The sequence below is a fragment of the Carlito syrichta genome, unplaced genomic scaffold, assembly GCF_000164805.1.
Source record: "Carlito syrichta isolate Samal-C Ts95f unplaced genomic scaffold, Tarsius_syrichta-2.0.1 Scaffold315477, whole genome shotgun sequence".
Lineage (NCBI taxonomy): Eukaryota > Metazoa > Chordata > Mammalia > Primates > Tarsiidae > Carlito > Carlito syrichta.
Window position 1 is genome coordinate 835,541 of NW_007259573.1, and position 12,013 is coordinate 847,553.

Sequence of the window (12,013 nt, forward strand, 5' to 3'; positions counted from 1 at the left end):
CGCGTCCTGGGCGCGGGGAGGGCCGCCGCCCGCTCGGCTTTGGGGCCAGGGTTCTCCATTCGCGGGCACAAAGCGGCCCTTGTGGCCGGCCGGGGGCGGGCGGGCTGCTGCGACACGAGGAGTGATGCCGCCGGTGCTCCGGTCCCGGGAAAGCGAGGGGCGGTGGGAGACTGGGGACCCGACCCCGAGTCGTCCCTGGAGCCAAAGCGCGGGGCCACGGCGACTCCAGACGGCTCGTCTCCTGAAACTGCGGGTGCCCAAGGCCCCACGGCGAACCCTGGAGTTTCACTGCTCCCGGGCCAACCGCCTGCCTCTAGAGACGCACCCACCCTCGCCTGCGTCCTCCCCCCAAGTCACCGCAAACCCGAGGCGAGACCCGCGTCCCAAGCCATGGCCCCACCTGGGACTTCGGATCAGATTCTTTCCGCCTGACTTTGCCCCGCGATTTACAGACATTCCAAGCCTCACACTCCCCCAGCTGTGGAGGATACCGGAGCAGCGAACGAGGGCTGCTGAGACTGCCTTTGCCCGACACTGCCAAGTGGGGGGCTGCTTTGTGAGGAGTCCTGTTACCTGCTTTAAGCTTTCAGAGTTGGGAGAGGGCTGGACGTGGCAGTGAGGAGGCCCCGGAGGAAGGATGCACTTGTTTGGGATGCAAACTTTTTCCATTCCTCCTTTCCCTTAGGAAATAATTGTGTGTTGGAGTGTTCTATTCACTTTCGAGCCGAGATACTTGATTGCTCTTGTGAGCCAAGTGGTTGCCTGGCTGCCCGAGGGGTGGGAAGGCTGTTCCCCCTAAGATGTCTCATTTACATGAGGCAGTGGTCGTTGATGTTTGAAAGGGGAGGAGGGGGTCTGAGCAAACAAAAACTTAGTTCAGGCCCTATTCAAACAATACTGTAGCAAAGTTGTTTTTAAAAATTTTTTTAAACGGGAAAATAATCACTTCAGTGCCTGCAGCAGATCAGTGCATTCCAAATACCCATCCGGCAACCAGTGCCCATCACTATATTTCCATGAGTACCAGGGAAATGCAAAGGAAAGGACGATGTGGCATGTCACACACAGGACTATATCACTGTCAGCAGCCCCTGCTTCACAAGGACTGTCCTTTAGTTTGAAATCATGTCCTTTTTGGTTTTTGGCGGGAACTTTTTCTTTTAATACTTTTTAGTGATGATAGATGGTAGTTTTTACTTTTTGGCAAAATAAAGAAAACTGGCAATCCTATATTACTTTCCCTTCTCTGTTTCTGTTTGTTTTCTTTTTACATCTGTGTTCTGTGAAGTCCGAAAGTTTGGAAACTGCTAAAGGAGATGGCATCTAAGTTCTCTACCAGCTTGACGTTCTGTAATTCTCATAAAAAAAGCAAGTATTTTCAGTCGTGTAGAATTTTAAAAATATATTATTTTCCATTTGCTTGGTGATTTCTCTTTTTCCGCGTTCATATACTTCCTCACAATTATCTCCATTTTTAGGATGCCTGCGACGGGGCTAAGTGACTTGCTCCCTCTCCCTCCTTGGGTTGGGAGTGGTGGACCGGGGACTGTGGCTTTTTGATCCTGGGACCTTTTCCTACCTGACTTAGCTTAGGGGGAAAGCATTGAGCCATGGTGGTTTATTTCCAACACCTCTGGGCTTCCCTTTTCCCATTGACTCGTTCTGTGACCACAGGCTTCTCTTCTGCCACTTCCCATAAAGCTCAGCCAGCCCCCTCAGCAGCGTGGTGGTAGGACAAGCTGAGTCCCTGGCCTTCAAACCTGCCACCTCCCTCTTAGTACCCCGGAGCTTCTCAGGGTCAGAAGGGGCCGGCTCACGTCTGTGTGATTTCTCCTACTTTCCCAGTGTTGCTGAGCCAATTTCAACGTTCTGTTTTTCTTTTCTCTTCCTTCCCTTCCTTTTTCTTCTTTTCTTCTCGAAGCATCATAGTTACTTTATTCAGAGTGTGTTTTCCTCTTGCTACCAGGAACATGATTTGAAAGAAAAAACTTAGTTGCCCAGAGAAAAGAAAGAGGTGACCTTCAGGGCCATGCCTGCCTGGGTGTCCCGGACCAGTGGCCTATTGAATGTTTTAACCACACTTTCATCTCTGCACTAATTTCAGCAGGAAACTGACCTTAGGTGTCAGGGACTCATTTTAAACAATTCCCTGGTGGGTTGACAACCCCACCCTACCCCGTTTTCCTTGTTAACCCGTAGCCAAGTGCCGCCAAATAGGACCCTAGGACGCCGTCTTCCCATAAAACCAGAGTGGAGGAGGGTTCTGAGCAAACAGAAACTTCGTTCAGGCCCTAATTCAAACTTTAATACTGTAGCAAGGATTTTTAAATGGGAATATAATCACTCCAGAGCCTGGAGTAGATCAGCGGATTCCAAACACCCATCTGGCAACCAGTGCCCATCACGATGTTCTCATAGGTCTCCAGGGAAATGCAAAGAGAAGGAAGTCCGGGGGTCGCATCGGGGTGAGACCTTTCCCTGCAGCTCTTGCCCTTTCAGACAGGGAGGAACATGGTCTTGATTCTGCTGCATGACTGGAGTCATGTTTACTGTCATAGTTTTTTTTTAAGCAATAAAATTTTCTCTTAACAACAATCATTAAATGCCCTGCAGGTCCTAGAGAGCCCTTTCTTTTATTCTGTGGGCTCATGTTGGCAGCACCCTTACCCTTACTGCGCCCCTCACTGACCAGCGCATTTTTCATGGTCTGTGATGGGGCTATTGGAATTCTCTTGAATAAACCAGGCACAGGTTTAGAGCTGACAGGACAATGAAATGCAAACAGTGGACTTGGTTTGTAGGCTGCTGTTTATCCTATAGGTTTACATTTTAACTCCATCATCTTCGAGTCAGGGGGGCTTTTTATAAAGGGGATTGAGGCAGAAGAGGGCAGGGTCTAATTAGCTCTAATTAGTATTCCTCGCCGGCTTGTTCTCCATGCTTATTTAGCTACTGAGGCAACGGGGAATTAAAATATCTAAGTAGTTTGGCAAAAGGCCCTTTGTGCCTGCCTGCCCTGGTAACTACTTTTTCTTCTTCAGCCTGGTCGTGGAAATATTCTGAGCAGTTTTAACGATATCAGTAATGTGGGACAATTACACAGTACTTAAATAATAAGACCTCTTTCACATGGCAGTGTGCAGCGGGGTTAATGGGATAGGGTCTCTTTTCACAGGTATTTTCAGCTGGCTGGAGGCAAGGGCTTTGGGAAACCGACTGCCATGGTTTGTTTTCCTTCTTTCCATTTGGAATGGGATTAATGGACTTTATAAATGTCAAGGATCGCTTTATTGGGGGGCACCCACTTGTTTGTGAAGCTTCTTGCTTTTACTGAATGCAGGCCTCGCTTCCTGGGCCACATGATGAAGTTTGCTCCAAGACTAGCTTGACTCATCCCCTGTGGTGGATGCTTGGTGTAACCTGCCCTTTATTTACTCTCTTTACTGAATTCCCTCCCCTCTCAGCCAGAGTTTTCCAGAAGTGGTTGCTTGTCTCTTGCAGAGCTGGTACCTACCTCTCCACTTGTTCCCTTTAGTTATTCTCGGCTGTCACTCAGAGTGATCCTGTGAAAGCTCAAATCAGATTATGTCACTCTGCTTAAAGCCTTCAGTGACTTCCCTGAGTCCACACAGTGGCCTGCGCGGCTCTGTGAACTCTTCCCTCACTTCCCTGACTTTCCCTTGCCACTTTCTCCTGGCATCCTTCACTCCAGCAACACCAGCACCCCTCCAGCAGCCCCCGATTCCCCAGTCCTTCTAGTGTACCAACCATGCTTCACCACTACATCCCCCTGCCTGGAAGACACTTCTCCCAGACATCTGCATGGCTGGCTTCCTCCACACCGCAAAACTTTTCTCAGTGACTTCTGCTCAGCCAAGTTTTTCCTGGCTGCTCCCAGCTAGAGCTGCAGCCTCCTCCCCACATTCTTCTCATGTCCTTTCCTTCCTTGATTTTTCTCCTTAGCATTTGTCACCATCTAATGTACCAACTTAACTTGTTCACTGTCTCCCTCATCTCCTCCAACTAGAATTCTCCCCTAACCAAGATATAAGCTCCCTGAGGAAGGGAGTTTGTCTGGTTTATTCATCATTGTGTCCTCCATGCCTAGAACAGTGCCTGGTACATGTTTGTTGAATAACTAATAGATGAACATGAGTCTTAGTGATTGGTAGGTGAAGGGGGAAACCCTTCCCATCCTCCATCCTCACCTCCCCACTGCCTTCTACAGCTATCCTTGAAGTCAGGGACTGAGCTTGTGGCTTATTTGGAAGAAAGCATCCCGGGAAAGACCCCATTGTAATGTGTCAGGTTTTTTTTTTTTGAGCTGGTTTTCATGATAGAGCTATCTGATCCATCCTCTGAATTGTCTGCATGAGGAAGCTGAGATCTGAAAGGGTGAAGTCATTTGCCCAAGATCATATAGCCAACAAATGACAGAACAAATCCTTCATGCCCAGAAAGTCTTTGTGCCTCTCCTCATCCAGCCCAAAGTTCCCCCTTCCTCCCTGCATCCCTTGGGTGGAACAGAATTAGCCCCTCCTTCCCTTACTCTTATGGCCCATTCTATTAGAGAGACTGGGTGGTGCAGGTGCCTTGGTGAATTAACCTGGGCCATTTACCTTTAGGTTCCTGACATAGCCACAAGGCTGGGTACTTGTTGTTCCTTCCCCTCCCCCCATGATTTGAATAGCATTTTTAAAAAGCTTTCTAAAAATTTAGAAAAGTTTTAGATTTACAGAAGAATTTAGAAGATAATACAAAGAGTTCCCACATACCCCACACCCAGTTTTGCCTGTTATTAACATTTTATACTACCATGGTACATTTGTTACAATTAATGAACCATATCGATATATTATAATTCACTATAACTCACTAAAGTCCATCAGCATTTTTTTTTTTTTAAGTTGTAGTCTCACTCTGTGGCCCAGCCTGGAGTGCAGTGGCACACTCCCGGTTGGGCTCCGGCGATCCTTCCGCCTCAGCCTTCCAAGTAGCTGGAATTATAGGCGTGCGCTACCACGCCCAGCTAATTTTTGATTTATTGTAGAGATGAGGTTTCGCCAAGATGCCCAAGTGGGTCTTGAAACCGCGGGCTCAGGCAATCCACTCATCTCAGGCTCCCAAATCACGGGATTACAGGCTGAGCCACCGAGCCTGGTTAATTTTTTGATTTATTGTAGAGATGAGGTCTCGCCAAGCTGCCCAGGTGGGTCTCGAACCCACGGGCTAAGGCAATCCACTCACCTCAGCCTCTCAAAGCGCAGGATTACAGGCTGAGCCACCGAGCCCGGCTGTCCATCAGCTTTTTAGATTTCCTTACTTTTTGCCTAATGTCCTAATGTTCTTTTTCTATTTTAGGATCCCATCCAGGATACCACAATGTATTGAGTTGTCATGTCCTCCATGGCTTCCTCTGGCTGTGACAGTTTCTCAGTCTTTTCCTTATTTTTGATGACCTTGACAATTTTGAGGAAGACTGGTTAGAGATTTTGTAGATTGTCCCACTGTTAGGATTTGTCTGATGTTCTTTCCCATGATTAGACAGAGTTAAGGGTTTTTGGAGGCAGTCCATACAGGCGATCAATTGCCTTTTTAAAAATTAACTTTTAATAGATAATATATTTACATAGTTTTCACAAGCATAACTAGTATCCCATGAGAAATCTCTTTTTCTTTCTTGTTTGCCCATAAGCCCAGGTTATTTTTTTGACTCACTTTTCTACACAACTTATTCCTATTAAGTTTCTTATATAGCTAGAGTGTTTCTATGCAGGTGTTACAAATATCCCTCCCTATTTTTATTCAAAGGCAGCACTAAACATACTGTTATTTATCTTGCTTTTAATTTTTAACTTAGTAATATATTGGGGGTAAACTTCATATCACTATACAGAGACCATGCTCATTTTTTATAAGTGTATAGTAACCCATCGTATGAATTGGTATCTTAAAAATAGAAGTCACTGGGCATGGTGGCTCACGCCTGTAATTCCAACACTTCGGGAGGTGGAGGTGAGAGGATTGCCTGAGACTGTGGGTTTGAGACTAGCTTGGGCAACATGGTGAGATCTTGTCTCTACAATAAATAAAAACATTAGCTGGGTATGGTGGCACGTGCCTGTGCTTCCAGCTACTTGGAAGGCTGAGGAGGAAGGCTCGCCTGAGCCTAGCAGGTCGAGGCTGAGGTGTCCATGAGCGTGCCACTGTACTCCAGCCTGGGAGATAGAGGCTGGAGTACAGAGGGCCTGGCTTGGGCTTTTTGGGTTGGAGGGGACAGGCAGGAAGGGTTGGATTAGGATAAACATTTCATACATCTTGAAGGAATGATCGGCCGGACATGGTGGCTTCCTGGATATGATTAATGAAAGAGAGGGGTGAATCAATGAGTTTTGGAAGGAGATAGAGTGAGACTCCAACTAAAAAAAAATATATATAGAAGTCATATCTGTAAAAGCCGATTTCATTGAATATTCTGCAGATGTCTGATGTTCAGAACGGCTGTCTAAGATAAGAACTGATATTCCTATGGCATATTTCCATTTCAGTGCAGAATCTAGCAACTAAATAGTCATATGTCCAAATGTTACATTTAGTTGCTAGATTCTGCACTGAAAATCTTTATTGGGTGACAAATGTGGAGGCCTAGTTCAGGGAATGGGGAGAAGTGCTGCAGGACATTGCGTCTTCAAGCCAGAAAGTTCAGTCCTTTCTGTACTTCTGCACTTGTGCTATTCCACTGAATATTTTGAATCAGAAAACTCCAACTGCAGACATATGCTTCAGTAGTTGTTGTCTGACCTTGGACACATGGAGTCCACAGAAGCAGAGAAAGACTGAATGGAGGGAGGCCAGCCAGGAAGCAATATCAGGAATCTAGACCAGAGGGCCTGGCTTGGGCTTTTTGGGTTGGAGGGGACAGGCAGGAAGGGTTGGATTAAGATAAACATTTCGTACATCTTGAAGGAATGATCAGCCGGACATGGTGGCTGCCTGGATATGATTAATGAAAGAGAGGGGTGAGTCAATGAGTTTTGGAAGGAGAACATATTTTTAGATTACAGTTTGCAGTAAACCCCAGGCTTCGTGGACATTAAGCAAAAGCACTATAGGGAATTGAAGTTGAGCTGGGAGTAGTCAATATGTAAACAGCGACCCAGATGAGATGTGGCCATTGTCTGGGCTGCTAGCACCTATTTCTGTGACCTAGACACAGCACTCTGACATTTGTGAACTCCAGCTACTTAGTTTTTTATTCGTTGCTTCCTTCCTTTTCAGAATGCTTATTGGTGCCGAGTGACTCATCCATCCAAGTACAAACTCTCTGAAATATTAATAGGTGGAGAGAAGAGAGATGCCAAAGGGAGTAACTCTGGCACTGTGGCATATCAGCACACAGCCTATGGTTTTGGATCCTGGAGCTCCTGCCTGGTACCTGGCGCACTGTGAGCTCCTGGGTCATTCACCTGCATATCTCTAGCATCTCCTAGTCCAGTGCTCCACTTTTAGGATGTGCTTAGTGCAGAGTTTTTTGAACTTTAATTTGTCCCAACAGCAACCTAATTTTAGGGCAGTCATTGTGAGTGCAGTCAAACTACTTTGCTATTGCATCTGAATATTTGATAATAGTAGAACTAATTAGTAGTGCAACACGACTTAATTTTTTTTTTTTTTACAATTATTCACCATGTTTTCATACCATGTAGGTGACTGTCATATCCTTTGAGCCTCTTTAGTAGTGTGTTCAAGGTCTTTTAGACTGGTAGACCAGAAGACCAAAACCCAGTGTGGTCTGGCTCAGAACTGAGAAGCTCTTATTGTCCCAAGCCAAGTTCCCAGAGCTCAGTGATGCGGCTCTGATAATTAGAAAGTATGGTTTATGAATTTATGTGGCTTTGAGCAGAATCCTAAGTGAGGCCTTTCAATCTCAAATTCCTTTCTGACTGAAGGGCTGTTAGAAATGTCCTTCCAAGGCAGACACGGTGGCTCATGCCTGCAATCCCAGCACTTTGGGAGGTGGAGGTGAGAGGATTACCTGAGCCTAGGGGTTTGAGACCAGCCTGAGCAACATGACGAGACCTCGTCTCTACAATAAATCAAAAAATTATGTGGGTGCATGCCTGTAGTTCCAGCTACTTGGAAGGCTGAGGCAGAAGGAGTGCCTGAGTCCTGTAGGTCGAGGCTGCAGTGGCTGTGAGTGTGCCACTGCACTCCAGCCTGGGCGACAGAGCAAGACTCTGACTCAAAAAAAAAAAAAAAAAAAAAGACACGTCCCTCCAAAGGACCCTGGAATTCAGTGGGTCACAACAACCCTGCCTGTGTCTGGGATGGTGCAGGGACCACTAGGCAGGCATCCTGTGTGGGCAATTGCTGGCCAGGACCCCTCTGAACTCTTTCTTGTAGATAGGTCTCTTATTTCAAGTCATATACCATCATTTTCTCACATTTTCATCTACAAAATGAGTGACTTAACTAGCTCATCTTAAAGCAATCCTAGCTCCAGGTGTTACAATTTTATGGAAATGATTTTCTACATCAAAGAAAATCATATGCCACAAGAGTGTGAGTTTATATTTGATAAGATTGAGGAAAGTAACTTTTAGATTTTATTTTCCCTCTTCGGATGGTGGTTTCTGGCAGGTAAAGGGATTTGACCAAAAAAATGGTGCCAGTGTTCTGCAACTGATTTCCCATACATACTCTTGTTTTTAAAGGCTTAAGTGCCTATTTGAAAATTTATTGAGTGAATTCATTTTAAAATTAGGAGGTTGTCAGTGAGGGGGTGCAGGCAGGCCCAGCTTCCCAGTAGGTTGTGTTCTCAGACCTTCTTGGACTGTGTTTGGGCCTGAACCTTCCTGCTGAAGTGCACAGTGGGTGGGTCCCAGCAGCACCAGGGGGACTCCTGCTGTGGGCCTCCTGGGTGAGGTAGATGAAAATGAGGAGGCCCAAGGTCTTGACTGATGGAAATTTTTGGGCTCCCAAAGCCTACCTTCCTGTCTTCCCAGCCTCTTAGGTCCTGTCTGTTTCCCCCTCCCCTTCTGTCCCAGCTGCCATTTCTATCGTGTTTGGTGTTTCTTCCTTCTAATGTCCCTGGGGTGATCAATGCAGCTTCCTGGTCACCCCCAACTTGCCCAGCCAACTCTTTTGCCATTTTATGATTTCTGTGGACTTTTTCTGCTAGTGACAAAGGAGAAGCAGGGAGGTCAAAAGGGCAAATTAGGAAAACTTTAGCATTTCAAGATGTCCTTTTTTTACTCTATTTTGATACTTCTTTTCTTTTACTTTTTTATATTTTATTTTCTTTTTCCAGTTGTATGGAGGTATAGTTGGCAAGTAAAATTGTATATATTTACAGAATACATTATGATGTTTTGTTATATGTATACATTTGAATTGATAACTGCAATCAAACTATTTCACATATCCATTACATTGTTTTTTTTTTTTTTGTGGTGAGAGTATTTAAGATCTTCTCTCTTAGCAAGTTTCAAGTCTGTAACACATTATTATTCCTTTTTTTTTTTTTTTTTTGAGTTGGAGTCTCACCCTGTTGCCCAGCCTGGACTGCAGTGGCATGCTTCCGGCCATTGCAGCCTTGACCTGTTGGGCTCAGGCGGTCCTTCTGCCTCAGCCTTCCAAGTAGCTGGAACTACAGGCACGTGCTACTATGCCTGGCTAATTTTTGATTTATTGTAGAGTCGAGGTCTTGCCAAGCTGCCCTGGTGGTTCTCGAACCCATGGGCTCAGTCAGTCTACTCGCCTCAGCCTTCCGAAGTGCTGGGATTACAGGCTGAGCCACCGAGCCCAGCCCATTTCTTAAATATGTATTTTAAACACGGCTAGAGTTCATTGCAGTCATAGGTGGGATGTCAAGTACTACTTATTAGTAGGAGTATAGAAATCTAAACTCTTTATTTTTTACAGAGGGATCTTGCTATGTTACCTAGGCTGTTCTTGAACTCCTGGCTTCTAGAATCCTCCCACCTCAGCCTTCCAAAGTGCTAGGATTACAGGTGTGAGCCACTACACCCAGCATATAATGCGTCATCATCATTATTATTATTTTTTGAGTTGGAGTCACTCCATCACTCAGGCTGGAGTGCACTGGCACGCTCACGACCATCCCAGCGTCCACCTGCTGGGCTCCGGCGATCCTTCTGCCTCAGCCTTCCAAGTAGCTGGAACTACAGGCTCATGCTACCATACCCGGCTAGTTTTTTATTTTTATCGTAGAGACAAGGTTTCAACAAGTTGCCCGGGCTGGTCTCGAATCTGCAGGCTCAGGCAATCCACTTGCCTCGGCCTCCCAAAGTGCTGGGATTACAGGCTGAGCCACCAAGCCTGGTCTATTTTTATTAACTATAATCATTGTTCTATACAGTAGATCTCTAGAACTTATTCATCTTTCCTAACTAAAACTTAGTATTCTTTACCCATCTTCCTACCTCCCCCCCACCCCAACCAGCCTCTGGTGACTACCATTCTACTCTGTTTCTGTGAGTTCAACTTTTAAAAATTCCATATACTTATAACTGAGATAATGCAATATTTCTCTTTATTTGCCTGGATTAATAATGTCATCCAGGTTCCTTCATGTTGTCACAAATGATGAAATTTTTTTTCTTTTCTTTTCTTTTTTTTTGAGTTGGAGTCTCACTCTGTCACCCAGACTGGAGTGCAGTAGCCGCTCCCGGCCACCACAGCCTTGACTTGCTGGGCTCCGGTGATCCTTCCACCTCAGCCTTCCAAGTAGCTGGAACTACAGGCGTGCACTACCACGCCTGGCTAATTTTTGATTTATTGTAGAGATGAGGTCTCGCCAAGTTGCCCAGGCGGGTCTCGAACCCGCAGGCTCAGGCAATCCACTCACCTCAGCCTCCCAAAGCGCGGGATTACAGGCTGAGCCACCAAGCCCAGCTTTTTTTCATTTTTTAAAAGGCTAAATAGCATTTCATTGTGTGTATGTACCACATTTTCTGGATCCATTCATCCATCTGTGGACACTTTGGTTTATTCCATGTCTTGGCTATCGTGCATAGTGCTGCAGTGAACATGGGCGTACAGATAGTTCCTTTCAGATAGTTCATTGTTAGTTTATAGAAACACTACTGATTGTCTTCTGATAATATTTTTATATTATTCAGTGGTACTAGAGAGCAATCTCCCACCTCCCTATATTGTCTTCTTTACTCTCTCTCCTTTTAACATCTTTTTGACTCTCCCCCCCCACCCCCAAGATCATAACCCTCTTTCTAAGACTGATGGCCCTGGGTTTCTGTTCCTTCCATTCATCCATCCAATGTACCTCTCTCCCCTTCTCTTTATATTCAAAACAATGGCCAGAATAGAGACCAGTGGGTCTTTTAGTGCTGTGAGGACAATAGAGTAATTTTCATTCAGAGAAAATGAATAACCTACAAATTTTCTCTTGGCCTAAAGTAATCTGTTCTGGATATTTCAGAGAGGAAGGAAAAGAAAGGTGTCACCAATGATACGTGTGTTGGTGGTGGGGTGGATGGAAGTGTAGGGGGGTGGGGGATGGAGGTAGGGGCTGAGAAAGGAGAGAAGGCAATGGACTTAACCTCACCACTACAGTTAAGCCTGCTTGGGAGATCCCTCTCCAGGTTACTGAGGCAGGAGGGGAAGGACTGGCCTGGGTCTGAAATCAGTAACCTTTACAGTGATAATGTAGCAGTTCCCTTCTAATCTTTGATTCTCACTGTTTCTTCCTCATCTTCCTCCCTCCTCCTTGATTCTCATGTGTTTTTTTTTTTAAATCAGGGATGGATTTTGAATTTTATTCAAACCCTTTTTATTACCTACTGAGACAATGATGACTTTTCTTATTTGACCTACATATATTGAATTAATGGATTCAACATTGTATTCCTGGGACACATTTTTCTTTTTTTTTTTTTTTGAGTTGGAGTCTCACTCGGTCGCCCAGACAGGAGTGCAGTGGCTGCTCCCGGCCACCGCAGCCTTGCCTGCTGGGCTCCAGTGATCCTTCCGC

General features: G+C 45.6%; 1 protein-coding gene across 1 annotated transcript in view; it reads left to right on the top strand.

The window, feature by feature from the left end:
• Window positions 1-124: 124 nt before the first annotated feature.
• The window catches only part of ITGB5 (integrin subunit beta 5), a 124,646-nt gene continuing 112,757 nt past the window's right edge, over window positions 125-12,013 (top strand). The window contains exons 1-3 of the mRNA XM_021706355.1: window positions 125-556; window positions 2,316-2,465; window positions 7,279-7,366. Coding sequence (XP_021562030.1) covers window positions 125-556; window positions 2,316-2,465; window positions 7,279-7,366 — 670 coding nt within the window. The remainder of the gene's footprint in view (window positions 557-2,315; window positions 2,466-7,278; window positions 7,367-12,013) is intronic.